Raw genomic sequence first — 17,325 nt, forward strand, 5'->3', positions numbered from 1 at the left:
TTTGGATGGGTTTATAAGTGAGTGAATCAAGACTAAAACAGTAACAATTGCTTTAAAATGAAGAAGATTTATTCATCAGTCAATCATTTCTTTATTTTTTTTTAAGTCTTCATGATGCAGGAGAGGCTGAGCCTGCATCAAGAGACATATAAAGACACATCAAAAACTAATAAAAGTAGTTTTACCCCTCCCACACGCTTTAAAACACATGTAAACTTATTAAAACATAATTTTTTTTTAAACACATTATAAACAAATTTGAACAATTAAAAAATATATACTATACTGTTACAAGTCCTGTGTGCTGTGAATACCCCTAGATGGCAGCAATGCCTAAGGTACGCGATAGCTGGTTGTTATGTTGAGAGCGAATTGAAATAAAGCATTAACGTAAAAAGCTGTAAAATCCCATAAAATTCAATCACTATAAACCGCAAAGTTTTATATAGCGGGGATTTATGCATAGTAGATATGCTTAAAAAAAAATCATCTTCACCATAGCCAGGCCGCAGTCGATGAACCGCTATACAGCGATGGCATTTGTCCACAAAAGGTCATACAACAAGGAAAGTCGCTAAAAAGGAACGCTACATTTTTTATGCCAATTTTTTGAAACATTAAGACCTGCAGTGGGAAAACCCGTATAGAAACTGTTACAGGGACGTGAAAACTTTACAATTGACTTGGTCAAAGCAGTAATGGGATGAACTATCACCACTGTATAAAAGAAGTAGATATAATTTAGCATATCACGAGCATTGTTGTTATTTTTATAACAAATTCAGATCACGCTTTGTTCTTTCTTAAATTGTCTTCCACACATCTTGCCTGCTAAATTTTCCTGGTGCTGAGTAACACTCATGTGGACCGTTTCTCCACCCCCTGCTTGATCCCGAGCACCAGGTGAACAAACCAGTTTATCTGCACCATCCAGCCTTTCTCGCGGCAGATTTCGATTTGGTCCAGGAGGTGGCGCTGCGCCTCGTCCTCGCTGTGGCCGACGGTGAGCGCCTCGCGGATGTACTCGATGTCCTCCTTGCTGGTCAGCTGGGGCATGCCTAGTACGGGCCAAGAAATAATGTTGAACCACAGAAAATATAGCATTGTAAAACAATTAATTACTCGAAAAAAATGCAAGCAACCGATACCCCCAAATGTGTTTGAAATTGCGAATTAAACTCGGTGAATTTATTCACAGGTTCACTTTCACACTGTATGGAAGGACAGCATACCGGTCATCAGCATCATGGAGAAGAGGATGATGAGGAGGTTGGTGTGGTGCCGAAGAGCGAGGTAAGCTTTCACACACACATCCTGATACAGAGATTAGAAGGAGTATGTAGTAAGTGCACATATATGGGTTAAATGAAAAATGTATTCTGGTTTAAGTACCTGGAATTTCTGGAAGTGTGGGCTGCTTTTCTTTCCCGACGTTCCCATGACATACAAGAAGTCTGGCGTGAGCACAAAAGGAACCCACTCCTTACTGATTCCCATGAAGCTCTTGTAGTTCCCCAAGATGTGACCAAAGTCAATGTGGAAGAGATTCCCTAGCGGGCGTGCAAAACGTTTCATTTTCAGGTACATACCGTGAGCGTCAAAGCGAGACACGCGCGTCGTTACCAGATTCAGTGATCATGATGTTGTCATTGTGGCGATCGCCTATGCCCAGGACATAGGTGGCCACACAGTAACCGCCACAGGAATACAAAAACCTCTCCACAGCCTGTTGAAACTGAAATAAACAACTTTGTCACAAGCTTTAAACCACTTCCACTACTGGTTGGGCTTAGAAATTCATTGAAACACTCTCTTTAAATCTTAATTCAGGTTCATACAAGACAGAGCAAACGTAAATGCATGAAATAGACACACTGGGCGCAGATGACAAGTCTAAAAGTAGCATATGTGCATTGTGTGACAGGAAACCACTAAATCTCACATCCTTTTCCTGTCTGACGTTTTTGCTACTTCCTTTTAACACAGAGAGGAAAACAAAAACACATCACTATAGGGCTGGCTTAAAGCCATTGCGTTTTCAAATCCTGGACTACCTTGTCTTCGCTGACACACTTGTCCCGCAGCCACTGATGAAGGATTTCGTCTTTGAAGGCTCCGGTGCTTCCGACGACACTCTGCTGAATATTAGCAATGGTGGTGGCGTCCTTCACGATCTCTATCATACCTGCGCTCAAGAAGAAGAAGAATCAAGAGCTGTAGATAAAATATGGATATATATATATATTTAAGGGCCCCTAATGTGACGGACCTATCCTGTTTCCGGTGGAGATGCAGCCGTAAGGCAACAAGCACAGGTCCAGAGATTCAGTTTCCCAGATGGACTGCATGATCAGCAGAATCTGATGGGAAAGGAGAACAACAAAACATAACAGTCTTCCAGAAACAACTAGACAACACTGTACAATGATGTGTTTAGTTAAAAACTGTTTCACATTTGCTGACGTCGTTCAAAATCAATAGTAGTAGGTAGTGTCTTTAAAGGTTGGACATGAGCTTACTCGACTTGTACTTGTCCTGTGTAAGCCCACAATCCAGAGTGATATACTGGATGTCCGTATCAAATAAAGTACGACAAGGGGGTGAGACTGTGAGCCACCTGCAGGATGAGCATGTCCTGTCTGAGGTCGTCACCGTGCTTGAAGATGATACCAATGGGGTCCTTGGACAGAGTGGTGGGGTCGGCCCTTTTAAACTGCAGCCACAGCGGCTTCTTCTTGGACGCCATCACTTTGCACTGCTCGATCTGAGTCCCAAAATAAACATGGCAGTGTTTCAGTAAGGAATCACAGACAGTGTGGACGTCACTAAAGCGTGCGCCTCCATTACCAGCAGCCCTCCAGCTCTAAGACCTGGATCATAGGGGACCCTGAAACCCTCCGGAAGACCAGACGACTGGAGGATCTCCAGCTTCTGACGCATCTGGCACACCACTGAAAAGCAGACGTGTTCACTTCAATTTACAAACACTTGCCAATTACTGGCTCGAAATAATTAATAATAATTTCCTTTGTTTATAAGTAAGGCAATTGAGAAAGTTCTCCAGGTGATTAATTAGAAGAATAGAAAGAATATCTTAATTGTGCTGAGGGGGGATTTGGTTTGCAGCGGTGAGGCACAATTAAACACAAAGAAGACACACACAAAAAATAAAAAAACTGAATTTGAATAAAACAATAACACAAAGTTGTCATCATGATGCACAGAGTGCAATCTCACAGCTGATTTAAATGCTTAACAGCTGATAGTACGAATGAGCCCAGGTATCTATTAGACATTGGCTTCCTAGAAAAGGCCAACCTCCTTCCTGATGGCAGAAGACAAACTCAGTGAAAAGAGGGTGATGGGGGTCTGCAAGGCTGGCGTTGGCCTTCCTAATAATAAATCTAACCTGGTAGACCTGGCTGAGATCAAAGATCAACCCCAGTGATCTTTTGGCATTTGTTAACAACACTTTTTTTTTAATTTCATTATTTTATCTCATAAATAATAAAATACAAAAATATAATATTAAATAATGGGTGAATTCATTGTAATCAAATCAAGTATATACATTACAATACAATTAATGAATGAGCATTATTATTTTATCACTTCATGAAACTATATCCTGTCATGCTAATGTAATATTTTTCCTCAATAATTTGACAATTAAAACTTTTCAATGAGAGTCATTGTAAAACCTTTTATTGTGTAGAATATGAGGGGGAATAAACAATGTACAATGGAATAAGGTTGTAACATACCAAATGTGGATAAAGTAAAGTGCTGTGAATACTTTCTGGATGCACTGTGTTGTTAAATTAGTACCACAGCAAATGAACATTATTTTACTGTCAATTTAATATATATATATATATATATATATATGCATGCCTGGGGCATAATACATTTACATTTATAATCACTAAAAGTCCATGTTTACCTTGTGCTGTGACGTCATACTTGTCTGCAGACATAGTCTTGATCTCTCGGGTGACTTTCTGCAGAGCCTCGGTCACCTCCACCTACAATACACCAGATGATGGAATTAATTAGTGATGGATGATGTGAAAGAATATTGCACAAATATTTCACCTGTTTCCCAAAATCCTGCAGCATGGCCTCGCCGCACCCTCGCAAGTAGGCCTCCAGCAGGACCGCATACCTCTGCTGGTAATGCTTGGACTGGGCGATCTCACTGCGCAGGAACCAGAAGAGGAAATGGCCGATACGCTTACTCTGAAATTGAAAAATAGAGACAATACAAGATGCTTTGTTTTGTTTAGTTTTTTTAATCTGGACTTGTAGCCACTGACAGTAATATGTGTCGTATGTTTTTGTGTTACTTACCCTTAGAGCTCTCTTGAGCAGGAACCTGACCAGGGCGCTGTCATGGTAGGGCTCAAACTTGACCGCCTGTGTACACAAACACAGCAATAAGATATTATGTAAAGTCAATGTAGCTCCAGAATGACAGGTTTCACAACACAGACAAACATATGAAAGCAAAATAGGAGTGAGGGTGAGAAAAAAGGAGGAAACGAGCAAAGAAGGCAATATTAATGTGTCTGTGTGGGCACACACACTTATCCTCTTTAAATATTATAAAATCACATGCTTTTTGAGAGCCAGATTTAAGAGGTGAACAATAAAAGGCTGTGTTTGTTGTTGTGATAGAATTTTATTGGTGGTAAAGAGACCTGGACAAGCTGCAGAAGATATCGCAGCACGTCGTCGTCCTCCAGCGTCTCCAACTTCCTCACGGCCATGGAACGGACCTGTGCGTCAGAGTAGTGGCAGTCGAGCAGCTGCATGGCCAAGCCGACGTCCAAAACACTGAACCGCAACAACAGGAATAGTAAGGACTGTGGTCCGATACAGCAGTAGGAATTATTCAGAAACAACAGTTGAAATATTCTTACCTGCTGTCCCATGCAGTGCAGCGCTCCAACAGCCGGTGGGTGGCGAGGGCATCTTCCCGTTTCCCCCACCTGACTGAAGATAGTAGCTTTGGATAGGCCCTGTGAGGAAGACCTTGTAATGTTATGTAATGTTCGAACACAATGCAAGCAGAGTGGATATATAAACGCGAAACACCACTGTTGAAATGATATATAAATCAGTCACACCTCAATCCAACATTTCAAAACTTTGTTTCCAGCATGAATGGGACCTACAACCTGGACAAGTCAAATGAAAAAAGAAAATATATACATACAGTATATATCACCAAAACCTGTCATTTGAACAGGGGTGTGTAGACTTTTTATATCCACTGTACGTTTGACTATCGAGTTACCTCACGTCACGCATACACTCGTGTCGGAAATGCCAGAGTAGCTCTTTGTCCTCAGGACTCAATGGATGTAGGGGGTCGGTGGCCACGATGGCTCCAAACTGTTTCTTCAGGTGGTTTGGCATCTCCCTTTGACCTCGCTCGCATCCTTCGGCGTCCTCCGCTGCGTGACCGCCGTCCCGGCTCAGGTCGCGGCTCTTGGGAAGCACCACGGGGTAGCAGTACTTATCCAGTAAGATGGCGACGGCCATGGACGAAGCCTTGTCCGGGTTGGTGGCCGACGTCAGCTTGTCGGCGTTGATGCTGCTGCTGCTGCTCTCCTCGCTCTTCTCTGGCATTTTCCACATGTGCAGGACAAACTCCCCCTGGCGTAGCAGCGAACGGTGGTCTATCAGCAGCAGGTTGACGTAGTACAAGAGGCGGCTCTTCGTCTTGCCTTGATAAACGGCAGCAGACAAGGTGAAGCTCGCTTCGCGGAGCTTTGACTTTGACAGAATGTCAGACGGCCTTACCGTCGTGACTTCCACCTCCTGATGTGTTATCCTGGTAAGAAGGTCCTTTTGAGTTTGGAGTCTGGGGCTGTTTCCTACACACCACCTGGGAAGGAAATGAGATGCTGTAATGTCTTCACAAAAATCATCACAGTTTATTGCAGCAGGGGCATTCTCGACCCACCCGCAATAAGTGAAAATCTGTGATTTCAGAAGTCCCCATTAAAGCACTTGCTGGATGGGGTCCTCTCATTTAAAAAAAAAAAAAATTTGAACCCACGACCTCAGAACTGTGAGACAGATGTGCGACCCACTTGTTCACCATGCTAAATATATCTAAAATGATAATAGCAATAAAAAAATACCTGGAGGTTGAGTCGAGAGCCTTTAGGCAGGTCCTTGATTTTAATGTTAAACTCCAACCAGCAGTTCCACAACACCTCTTCATTGAAGGTCTTGGGGGCCGTCCGCTCCTTAAATACAAAAGTGAGGCTTCTGTGGTTGAAACTGATTTTATTTGTGTCTCAGACAAAAAATTTAAAATGACAAACAATACACTATATGTGTCATTTACGGATCGGGACGATTTATCTACCTGAGCAAGAAGCTGCTGACTGTGGAAGATGCTGGCCTCAATGAACACGACAAAGTCGGGAATTTTGGGAAGAGTTGGGATGTCGATTCCCATCACCTTCACCCGGAACTTTCTGTTGCAGTCCCACATGGAGATGGTGAACACTCGCTCGTGGTCCTTCTCGTCGATGGTCAGCTGCTCATGCGTGCCTGGGATAACACAAAAAAGGACAAAAACTTCAAATGACCAGCCGTCGCCCAAACATTAAGCAGTGTAAAAATTATTACCTGCGACACCAGTGCAATCGTCGACTTGGGCCCAGTCCTCCTCGTGGACCAGATCCAGTTCAGGATCCGGCAGCGTCTCCAGAGCCAAGTGGATCTCCTCGCCGTTTTTCAGACACTGACGGATCCAGTTGAAGTTGTACAGTGGTTTATCTCCATACAGGTACTCCTCCCTGTGGAAAAACGAATCAAACTAATTCATCTGATCTCAGGACTTCATCGTAGCTGTCTTGATTTAAACAAACCTGCCACACACGCGTAGCACAAAGTCTGCCTCGCACGTGTTGTCAGGAATCCCCAGCAACCCTCTCTTATTTGCTGTTTTGGAGAAGAAGCTGGACAACACCTGAACAGGACAGTTAAAAATGCGAGATGTCACAAAGCAGATTGAGAACGTGAAGTGCAACACTTTATGGTACCTGTGCTGGTGTGTCGTCAATGGACACCTTGATGGTTTGACTGGCTATGCTGATGTGGATTACCACCAGAACGTGGCCGTTACTGACCTGAGAGGACGAACAGGGCAGCCCAATAACATAACGCACATTAATGATACGCATCTTAAATGGAATTAGAGCTTCTGAACACACAAGATAAGATAGGAAACATCTTTGAGGGAAACTAGAAGCTCTAACTTCTTCATGAAATGTGACCACTTCACTCACAATGTGTTTTGAGAACAAAGGCAGAACGGTTGAAATAATGACAGTAGGGTGCATGATTTGAAATTCTTAAGATGGAAAACAGAATATGGTTAAACTGCAGGATATGGAAAACCAGGATTTAAAATGTAAATACTGTAGTTCAGTGTGTGCCACTGTGCTATTATGCATGTTGTGCTGTTTCAATATGGAGCCTAGTAGGAGAAAAATACAACTCGAACCGAAATCTGAACGTACCTTCCCCTGGAGGTGCTCAGGCAGCGGCTTGTGTGTCACCCAGGGGTCCATGGAGTAGAACTTTGTGTCGCGATCGGACAGCTCGATGCGTCGCGGTGTCAGCAGCTTCCTGCGCGTGAACTCCAGCTCGTCGTCGTGCACGTTGCTGACGTCGGTGACGTCGTAGCCGATCAGGTAGTTGAGGAACCGCTGGTACTGAAGGGTCTCGTCCGAGGGCTGCGGACGAGGCACCAGCTTCAGCCGGCCCACGTCCTTCTTCAGAGCTTTAAAAAAATAAAAACACCCATGCGTCATCCTGCAGTGATTCCCAAGCACTGTGCCTTGGCACATCAGTGTGCGGAAAATATGACTACTACAAATTATGCATATTTTTTTTCATCCGTCTATGCCAGTGACTTATAGTGACAGCCAGAACAATTAAATGCTCTTCCATTAGATGGCAAAAGGTACAGTTAACCTGTGTATCTACCCAATACCGTTCATAAAACAGAATGACAACTAAACAGACCCAGAATTCACAATGAGTAATAAAACATTTGTGAGTAAATTGAGAGGAAATCATCATTATTTCAGTCTAGTGGATCACCTATTGCAGAATGTTTGTGGAACGTGTCTACATGTCCATCGCAGAAATCCCCGCTATATCATGGAAACATTTTTGTTTGGTGCTGTGCAGCAAAAGTTTTGTAATGTATATGTGCCTTGGCTCCATCAAGATTGGGAATCACTGCCGCAGACAGGAAGTTGTTCATGAACAAACCTCTCCAGTAGTGTACGCAGTCCAGCGTCTGGAAGACTTGGTGCTTATCGTAGATCTCGCACGTGTTGCCTTTCTTCTGGTAGAGCAAGATGCAGTGGTCAGGAGAAAACCGCTGGTAGAATTCCGGACAGAGGTTGGACGTCACTGCATTGAGCCACACCTGAGCCTTCACCTGGAAGCACAGATATTGAAAGTCACCTCAAGCGATATTTGGGTAGACAATTGAATAAAAATGAGCAACCTGTTCCACTGTCCAGTTTCCCGCAACATCTAATTGCAGCGAGTCAGGGCAGTCGCCGCCCTGCGATGATGTGGGGAGAACGAACTCCACGACAACGTGATCCATGGAGGCGCAGGAGGACGACGTGATGGCCTTCCTTCGTCGCCGCCTCCGGCTGTCTTCTCGCAACACCACTCGCTCTTCGTCGCTCACCTGGATCGGTTGCTCGTCCATCACCTAGCTTGAGGAGCGAAAGAAGAGGACACGTTGATTTTGAGCAGAATCATTTTCACGTTGTTTTCTGTAAAGGAGCCCAGGGGCATAAAAGGAAAGGCCCAGCCAGAGCCCAGACCTAAATTCAACTGTAAAGCTATCTGGTGTCCAAAAGGGGGCTCCACAAGGGAAATGTCCACACAATCTAAAAGATTTGCAGCACATATGCAATGACGCAAAAATCCAAATATGCACCAACAATAGTGAGAAAGTGTCTTCAAATGACGTTGTACAGAAATATATCAACTTAAACTCGGGTCTGTTGTCATTTTATATTATTATTTAAATAAAGAGGATGTAATGACTGGCGTTGTTTTTTTGTTTTTTTTTTGGGGAGGGGGGAGAAAACAGGAAGCAAAAGTGGATAGTACAAATGTAAAACTGCACAAAATGACACTGTATTGACACGCTGTCTTAAATATATACTCTGACATATCTGAGATTTATATGCCAAAGAATATATCACGAAATAACTACTTGAGAACAGAAGGAGCGTGGACGTCACAACTTTAGCGGAAGTGGCCCACAAGAAGGCTGACTTATAACGGTACAAGTGCCAGAAAGTCTCGAATGAAAACTTACCAACGGACGCGTAGGGTGATGACACCCGCGGCAAACAACCCGAATTTAGGCATTTAAGAGAGACGAATAGAGGACATGTAAAATTTGTTTAAAAGGGATTCAACAACGTTGACTCCCTGCCCGGTTGACGACCTACTCTTCTAACGTTGCATGAAGAGTGAGCAGAATCCGGTGATGCCTTCAAAATAAAGTGCCATTCGGATATACTGTATAACCATTCAGTTGGTCGAAAGCTCGATCAGCTTCCATGTTTGCTGCTCTCCAGCGGCCAAAAGAAGTACCTGCATTTTAATTTTTCAACCTGAAGAACATCACAAAGTGAATCGTTTACATTAAATTGAACGAATAAAAATACAGGCTGGACCTTTTCGTGTAATTAACGTAATACTTAATAAGTTGATGACAAATCTAACAATTACACGCATAACAGTACAAGCGCTCCAATTACTCAAAACTTCAAAATACTGTAACAGTACAACAAAATACATTAAATAATATAATGCAATGTAATGTTTTGGTATCGTTTTTGATCCTTGATCCTGATAACAGAGACGTCTGTAAACAAACGACCAATGGGGATGCAAAGAGTCGTTGATTGACATCCCATTGGGCCAATAGGATCAGCGAAGATGATATGTTTATACCAACCTACTTTCCCCGTACAAGGCCACTGTTTAGGTGAGTGAGGAAAAAGTTCATTAAAACTTTTCCGGGTTTTAAAGCGTCGAATTCGACAAGCGACCGCATCAATGTAATGAATAGCGTCTAAAGTTGGAATATACGAGACAATATTGAGATGACGAGGGCTGTCGTTGTCACAAATACGAGCTCCACTGCTCGCTCTTAAAGCTTCATTGTTGACGTTAGTTGTTTTTGTTGAAACGGCCTTTTCCCCAAACCCATTCGACGCATTGATTATATTTATTCTCGTTTTCTCAACACAGACGTCGTTTTTTCGTATGAATAGTAGTTATTAGTCATATAAAACTCTCGTATTCGTCGACGGAAATCCCTATTTTTTTAAAGTACTTTCATGGAGTGACAGATCAAACGGCTTCTTCTTGTACTTATGTCCCTTGAATACGACTCTTTGAGACATTGTCTGAATAAATGATTATAACAACACTTTTGTGAATTGCTACTCTTTTATTTGTTGTAGTCTTTTACAGCGTTGAATGAATGGGTCGCTACGCGCATGCGCGGAGGCTCGAAGTTTATAAACAAGAGGCTGTCACATGATGAACATATTGTGCAACGGAAGAAAAAAAATGAAAAGAAATTTCGGGGGGGGGGGGGTAAAATAGACTATTTCAGGAATAAACAAAAAAAAATTGAACTCATGGAAAGATGTTTTTCTTCATGTGACATATTTGTAATTACACTTATTGTTTCAGTGGGCATTGAGATGTGGGAGATGGTGATCCCAAAAGGCCTGACTGGTGGTGACCCCAAACAGCACAAGGAGCCTGAGCCTCAAAGCGAATATGCAGGTAATCCCCATGGCAACAGTCAAGCGTCTCTCTTTTTTTAGGCTACATTTACACTAGGTTTCTGGCGGCCACGGCACACCCGTTTGGCCAAAACGTAGTGGACAATGGGTGTCTTGATTTGTGTTTATACTCACAGAAGAGATTGTGGAAGTGGATCAGGATCAATCACATGAATCCTCACATGGCACAAGGAATGATACCTTAATGGAATATGGTAAATAACACCAAGTATTTGACCTTTATAGCGAGAAATTGGCATCATAAAGACTCAAAATTGCCTCCGATCTCTCCTCAGCTGATCTTCCAAACCTGCAGGAGGTTCCAGAGGAGAAAGAGTTGACGGCGGTTTATCAAGTAGAGGTGGGCCTGGCGGAGTCCCTTCGGGGGCAACGTGTGCAGTTAGGGGATACCCGTTGGCTGACGCAGCTGGCTCACATTGCCACCGGGCCTCAAAGCCCACTCCTACAGGAGCCTCCACACAGCAGGTACAATCACACATACCATTTAACTGTTAATAGCATTCATTCATTCATTAGCCATAACACTTGATCAACGACAGTGAAGACATAGACGTCATTGTCCTTGAAAATTTGTGTTGTGAATTTTACCATTCAGCTTCTTGTTAGAGGACAGAAAGTTGTGCATTGAATAGAGTAATTAAAGTAAATACTGCATACATCTTCGTTTGTCATTTTCAGTTCCTCTTCTGCCCAAAGCGATCTACATTCGTATGCCCGGCCTCCCCCACCTAACTCCAGCAGCAAGCCGTCGCCCCGCAGAGGCAGGGTACAGCAAACTCATCTCTTCACTCCCACTTCAACCCACCATCAATGAAACGACTGACCCACTTCAGAAGCGCTTCGTGGCCTGATGTTTGCTTTATGTTCGCACAGACGACCAGTGAATGTAGCTCTGAGGTGTCCGCCAGATCCTCTCTCTCCGATGACGAGGACACGGCCTGGAGTGTCTCCTGGCCTGCCACCGCCTGGCACTGTTTTCTGAAAGGTACACAAGCACACGCAAGTCCAAATGAGAATGTGAATGTATCCATTTTTGGTTTTTTTTAGATTTAAAATGAATGCAACTGGGGCTTTAGGGAATTAAAAACCCATGTATTTTAGAAGAAAAAAAATTCAGGGGTCTGCTAGAATGCGGAGATGTAAGAGGAATTGCGACTACAGCATCAATCCAAATCTAAAATGGCGAAACCAAAACATTCTGGAATCTCTCAGAGAGAGCCCTGTATGAAAGACTATTCAAGAACATTTTTTTTAAATGTGTAATGTTTTGTATGTGTATTTTTGCAGTGGACAAAAATGATTTCAGTTGTTTTCCCCAGAAAGAATTGTAAGGTTGTCATTTTTAAAAAGTACTTAAAATTAAATGGACGGCATCAGAAATCAGAAATGTTTCACATTTCTCTGACTAAAAAACCGGCATATTTTTTTGCTGAATGACAAGAAATCATCAATCAGCGTAATAACATATGGTCATAAAATATTACAAAATACAATTAATAATAATTCATAGAAAAATTAAAAATTGATATGATTTTTGAAAAGTATTTTTTTACTTGGAAAAACACAGCCATTTTACAATGGTGTATCAACTTTTCAGGTGGGCTGTCAATACTAGGGTAGTTTCAGAGAAGCTGTTTTGTGTGTGCAGGTACTCACCTGCGTTTCCATAGTGGCTCCAGTCGAGAATGGCAAAATATTGAGGACCTTCAGTCTGGCAATGAGGAACAGTCCATATCTTTGAAGGTACATTATATATATATATATGTGTATTAAAAAAAATAATAAAAAAAATAAAAAACATAATTTGACAACTCAAGTTATAATTATTTTGACCAAAAACCTTCTATTTTGCAGCGTTATGGCGCTGAGGGTTTGCAGCTCGTGGCACATTCAGAAAATGTGCTTTCTGGTCAGGCCGTCTTGCAGCTGACTTTTGACCCTGGCGCTTTTGGGCAAGGCTTGTTAACTGCACGCTGTGAACTCGACCACCCGTTCTACGTTAAAAAGAAAGGTACGTAAGTGAATGCATTTTGTATATGTAGCACTTTCCACAGAGAGGACTCACCAAGTGCCTCATGTAATGATAGAATACTGAATAATAAAATACTGACATACTTTCAACATTTTGGTAACACCTGTATTTCTCCTTTTTATCAGGTTGGTCATCATTCTACCCAAGCTTGACTGTGGTGCATTATGGGATAGCAGGCTACGAAATGGAGCTCGGTGATGTGTGCCTGCCTCCAGGTCACAGAGATGCCGAACATACAGATGACTCGCTTGTCTTTGACACATTTAAAAGGTATTGAAAAGGTACATGACATTGTGCATGTACGATTGACACAATTACAAGTGTAGTTCCTTCAATGTGTGTCTTCTCAGTTATGATTTCACACCACTGGACTCTTCTGCGGTTTACCTGCTGAGCAGTATGGCCCGACGGCGATATGCCTCCCAGTCCAGCGGGGTAACTGTTTCTCCAGACAGATACACATTACAAGGTTTGATATCCCTTCATTGACATTTACTGAGCCCCAGACGTGACATGGGGATAAAAATAAATACATACATTGGGGCTATGCTATAGATACAAAGTCCACACAAAATGCTAATTTGTGGGCACGCACAGCTAGTGTTTTTGTCATGTCTGGGGCTCTTGAGATTGTTAAATTGATGAGAAAAAAAATGGTGAGAAAAAGCTGTGTGAACTTGTCAAAAACCAACAGACACTCCCACACCCAGCCACTCCCGTGGTCCTCACTGCAAGCCAATCAAAAGCCAGAGTGTCAGCCAACCAGGAAGTAACCACACCACGCCCAAGTGCAAGCGGCCAATGAATGCATTCATGCTTTTTGCCAAGAAATTCAGGGTGCGGTACACACAGATGCACCCGGGCAAGGACAACAGGTTAGTGTGCACCTTAACAGCAGTATTGTGTGTCTGTGCTGGTCATGTGTGTAAAATGTGCATGTGTGTGTGTTGCAGAGCGATCAGCGTGCTCCTTGGCGAGCGCTGGAGGAAAATGCGAAGCGAAGAGCGTCGTGTGTTTACCTTGCAGGCCAAAGCACTCGCTGATGAACAGAAGAGGCTCGACCCAGACTGTTGGAAACGCAAACGCACCGACTATGTGAGGACACACACATCTATACAGTCACTTTAATTCTACACCACTGTAATAAAGTCTTATTTTTTTGCCAACAGTGTATTCAAGGGGACAAGTAAAGACAATTGATGGAGGACGACATGCACGTTCACAATTCGCAAAGCTACACACTCGGGCCTCTTTTGTGATTAAGGGCGATTAAAACAAACGCGACTCATAAATTATGAGACTAAATTATTATTTGATTGTTCAAATAAACTATTTTAAATATCTTAAAGACATACATTATTTTTTTGGCATCATCTACAAATGACCTGGCTCATCTGTCCGTTTAAAAAATCTAATGTGGCCCTTAAGCACAACAGTTTGCCCACCCCTGGTATAAAATGTTCACTTTTACAGCTTATGCTTTGAATTGGTGCTACACATAAGAGATTAAGTGCTTTAAAAATCAGGATTTCTTCACATTTTCAACCACTTTGCTTAAAAGCACCAAGGAGGATATGTACTGTATTCAAGAGTACATTAAGAAGCTACCAGTTGTTTGTTTGTTTGTTTGGTCAGGTTTATCTGCATCAATGATTCTAGATTCTTGCAATATTCTTAAAGCAGGTGCTTTTTTTTTTTTCGCTTTTTCAAAAAGGATTTAGTTAAATATGCATGTTTTAATATTTTATGTTATACATCGAATAGATATGTTTTACTACAACAACAAATTGTAAATTAATGAGCAGTTCTTTTACAACTGCTTTTTAGGTTACTTTATGTAAATGATGGATACGCTCTTTATTAAGACGGGGATGTCAACAAAATAGAACCCTTAATGCAGATTTCAGCCATAATAAGGTCAAAATAACAACAATAATAATAATAATAAGGTCAAAATAACAACAATAATAATAATTATTGTAGTCTTCAATCTACGGTATGTGCCATAGTGAAATATTTCAAATGTATTTTTATTTTTTTTTTCAATCATTTTGAGGTATTAATGAGGTATTGTGTTAGTTGGTGGTGTTAGTGGGCATAAAAAAATTGATTTTTATGTCTATTACAGTCTGTTGTAAATAATTCATCAAACATTTGTATAATATAACTGAGAAGGTGTGGTGAAAGAAATATTGCATACTTTACATTGAGCCTGTATTATTTACGAGGTTTATTTATGGAGCACTATATACACTTTATCGTGTGTGACTGCAAAGCTTTAATAACAAATATTTTTCATAACTTTTTGTGTTTGTGAATTATTCACTCGTCTGTTTAAAAAATAAAACAAAAGCATGTTAAAGCTTGAAAGGGAAGAGTTGTTGTCAATCATTTGTGTACAAAAAGAGACTTGCATTTCCCCCCCCCAAAAAAATCATATTCAAGTCTTTATTCAATCTGTTGCTATTTACATACTGCACACGTTTGTGGCTGCAGACATGTTAACTTGCTACAATTACCGGAATGATAAAAAAGCGTTAACAATGAGTTAAATCTATGATCTGTACGTGAAATTATCAAATAGAATTCACACAGTTGTACAGTATGTGTAAATGGCTAGAAAAATGTCATAGAAAATATAGATAGAGTAAAAACATACATCAATTTGGCCTTTTGGTATTTAAGGGATATTTACACAAAAAAGGTTCTGTAATATAGTTGCTGTCGAAGAAAGCTGATTGATTAATTGATCGTGTCTGATAGGAGACCTGGACAAAATACTGACAAATATCTTCAATACTCACAACAGAATTTGGATGGAGTGTCTAACCTTTCATATTTGACTCAACAAGTGCAAACAAGACAGTAGCCAGCTTTAGTAAAAAAAAAAATAATAATAATAATAATAATGAAAAAAAGACAGATCACAGAGCGTTATTTTGGTTTAGTCAAACAGTCGCAGGAGCAAAAAAAGCTTTTGAAGTACAAGAGCTTGGATTATTACAAAAGGCCACAGAGCCAATGGCCTTTGCAGTAGTTTCCCATTACTACTTCTGAAAAATATTAGGTTGTCATTTGTATTTCTTAAATCTTGAAATTCTGCTTTAGGAAGCAAATTGGAATGGAACAATGATTGGAAAACATTTGATGTTGGAAATAGCCAATATCACGGAAATGAACGCATATCAGATTGAAACGAGGAAGTGTTTAATTTAGAATTTTAAATTAGGCCGTGCCCATCGTTTTATTTTGCTGAACGGATGCTCAGCTGAGAAACACTTCCAGGTACATTTTGTCACATTATGCGTGATCAAATGGCTATTACAATGTTGACAGTGAGACAATTGGCCTTTTCATCTTAGATTGCATTTGACCTTTAAGCATGTAAAAAGTACTCACAGCTCTTGGACGTTTGCAGAGGAGCCTCAACACTGACCAGTACATGTACTGTACGGTTATTATGTATGCATTAGCATGTGTGTGTGTCATCTACATGAGTGATTCAAGGCTTTCAGTAATGTTAGTCTTCCCCAGCAGTACTGATCCATTGGTTTCTGGACTCTGGAGGGCTCGCTGGTCTTCCTGGCTGCTCACCAGACTCAGCACAGCCCGGTACAGATACTGGTACTGCTCCTAAAAGGGGTTGAGGGGGGTCTCCACATTATGGTGGATTACTGAGAGGGGTGAGTGTGTGTGTCTGAGTACTTACTATATCATTAAACACCCCCGGCCTCATGAGGTTGGTCATTCGCGCCACCTGGTAGACGTCGACTTGCGCCTCCTCTTGCAGCTGATTGGACAAAGTCGTGAGGGCACAAAAAAGACCCGACGTAACGCCTCCCAACCTACATGCACACAAAAAGTCAAAGAAAAAAAACAAATATATATATATATATCATAAAAGTAAATAATGTATTTTCTTTAGAAATTGTGTGTGAATGGTGAGGAGCTGAGAAATGCTGTGGAATTAAATGAATTGTTGAAATGTAGAACGTGAGAAATGTGAAATAAAATGTGAACTTGCACTTTATCGTGGGAATACTCTTTCTCAATGCAGTCTCACAATAAATGGGTGGCGTACTCACGGGTCGTGTACTACTGTCGGTCCGTGTGTGCGTCTCCTGTGCTCACTGACGATGTTGACGAGTTCAAAACCATTCCTAATGGGGCTGTCAGGGTTGGGCCAGCAAGAAGCGCTGTATAGACGGACCTCCAGAACAAAATTGTTCTCGAAAAGAAAGCATTTTAGACAGTTATAGCAGGGGTTTTAGCCATTAACTATGCTTTAAACACATTTAAACCTATTAAAACAGACTTTTCAAACATATTGTAAATGTATTTGAACACTAAAAATACAAGCATAAATTGTGTAGATAATACAAAAAAATCTTCGATTTAGGTGAA

At 41.5% G+C, this 17,325-nt stretch overlaps 3 protein-coding genes across 6 annotated transcripts in view; 1 reads left to right on the forward strand and 2 right to left on the reverse strand.

Annotated features, from left to right (window-relative positions):
- Window positions 1–47: 47 nt before the first annotated feature.
- On the reverse strand, window positions 48–11,309 carry pik3cg (phosphatidylinositol-4,5-bisphosphate 3-kinase, catalytic subunit gamma). 2 transcript variants are annotated; one of them, XM_061762234.1, is made up of 25 exons: window positions 11,179–11,309; window positions 11,004–11,069; window positions 8,546–8,765; window positions 8,305–8,476; window positions 7,545–7,807; window positions 7,065–7,151; window positions 6,891–6,991; window positions 6,649–6,818; window positions 6,383–6,570; window positions 6,153–6,260; window positions 5,809–5,893; window positions 5,300–5,732; window positions 4,923–5,021; window positions 4,701–4,836; window positions 4,351–4,416; window positions 4,096–4,239; window positions 3,944–4,025; window positions 2,848–2,951; window positions 2,618–2,764; window positions 2,270–2,360; window positions 2,055–2,185; window positions 1,624–1,735; window positions 1,393–1,550; window positions 1,233–1,314; window positions 48–1,058 (listed from the first exon to the last, which is right to left on the reverse strand). In XM_061762234.1, the coding sequence occupies exons 3-25, from the start codon at window positions 8,756–8,758 to the stop codon at window positions 859–861; spliced, it is 3,372 nt and encodes a 1,123-aa protein (XP_061618218.1). In that variant the 5' UTR covers window positions 8,759–8,765; window positions 11,004–11,069; window positions 11,179–11,309; the 3' UTR covers window positions 48–858. The 2 variants fall into 2 exon arrangements, with proteins under 2 accessions (XP_061618218.1, XP_061618217.1); XM_061762233.1 differs by lacking the exons at window positions 11,004–11,069; window positions 11,179–11,309 and adding an exon at window positions 9,380–9,548.
- LOC133472010 (HMG box-containing protein 1-like) lies at window positions 10,000–15,296 on the forward strand. Its single transcript, XM_061762253.1, has 13 exons — window positions 10,000–10,057; window positions 10,774–10,869; window positions 11,006–11,083; window positions 11,165–11,354; window positions 11,568–11,655; window positions 11,763–11,874; window positions 12,538–12,632; window positions 12,744–12,900; window positions 13,047–13,191; window positions 13,272–13,390; window positions 13,616–13,796; window positions 13,875–14,016; window positions 14,091–15,296. The coding sequence occupies exons 1-13, from the start codon at window positions 10,009–10,011 to the stop codon at window positions 14,109–14,111; spliced, it is 1,473 nt and encodes a 490-aa protein (XP_061618237.1). The 5' UTR covers window positions 10,000–10,008; the 3' UTR covers window positions 14,112–15,296.
- Window positions 15,297–15,355: 59 nt separating this feature from the next.
- Window positions 15,356–17,325, reverse strand: part of LOC133472004 (receptor-type tyrosine-protein phosphatase zeta-like) — a 44,655-nt gene continuing 42,685 nt past the window's right edge. For all 3 annotated transcript variants that reach the window (XM_061762232.1, XM_061762231.1, XM_061762230.1), the window contains 3 exons: window positions 17,007–17,149; window positions 16,631–16,766; window positions 15,356–16,554 (listed from right to left, as the gene is read on the reverse strand). In XM_061762232.1, coding sequence (XP_061618216.1) covers window positions 16,411–16,554; window positions 16,631–16,766; window positions 17,007–17,149 — 423 coding nt within the window. In that variant the 3' untranslated portion in view covers window positions 15,356–16,410. The remainder of the gene's footprint in view (window positions 16,555–16,630; window positions 16,767–17,006; window positions 17,150–17,325) is intronic.

The sequence above is a fragment of the Phyllopteryx taeniolatus genome, chromosome 22 (genome assembly GCF_024500385.1).
Source record: "Phyllopteryx taeniolatus isolate TA_2022b chromosome 22, UOR_Ptae_1.2, whole genome shotgun sequence".
NCBI classification, from domain to species: Eukaryota; Metazoa; Chordata; class Actinopteri; order Syngnathiformes; family Syngnathidae; genus Phyllopteryx; species Phyllopteryx taeniolatus.

Bases quoted from the DNA above. Each gene is read 5' to 3' on its own strand.
- LOC133472010 (XM_061762253.1), top strand. From the start codon at position 10,009: ATGATATGTTTATACCAACCTACTTTCCCCGTACAAGGCCACTGTTTA. The intron at 10,058-10,773 runs GTGAGTGAGGAA...TTATTGTTTCAG, and splicing joins CGTACAAGGCCACTGTTTAG to TGGGCATTGAGATGTGGGAG. The intron at 11,084-11,164 runs GTAAATAACACC...ATCTCTCCTCAG, and splicing joins TGATACCTTAATGGAATATG to CTGATCTTCCAAACCTGCAG.
- pik3cg (XM_061762234.1), bottom strand. From the start codon at position 8,758: ATGGACGAGCAACCGATCCAGGTGAGCGACGAAGAGCGAGTGGTGTTG. The intron at 4,417-4,700 runs GTCTCTTTACCA...TTGTGTACACAG, and splicing joins ATCTTCTGCAGCTTGTCCAG to GCGGTCAAGTTTGAGCCCTA. The intron at 4,240-4,350 runs GTAAGTAACACA...TTTCAATTTCAG, and splicing joins TGCTCAAGAGAGCTCTAAGG to AGTAAGCGTATCGGCCATTT.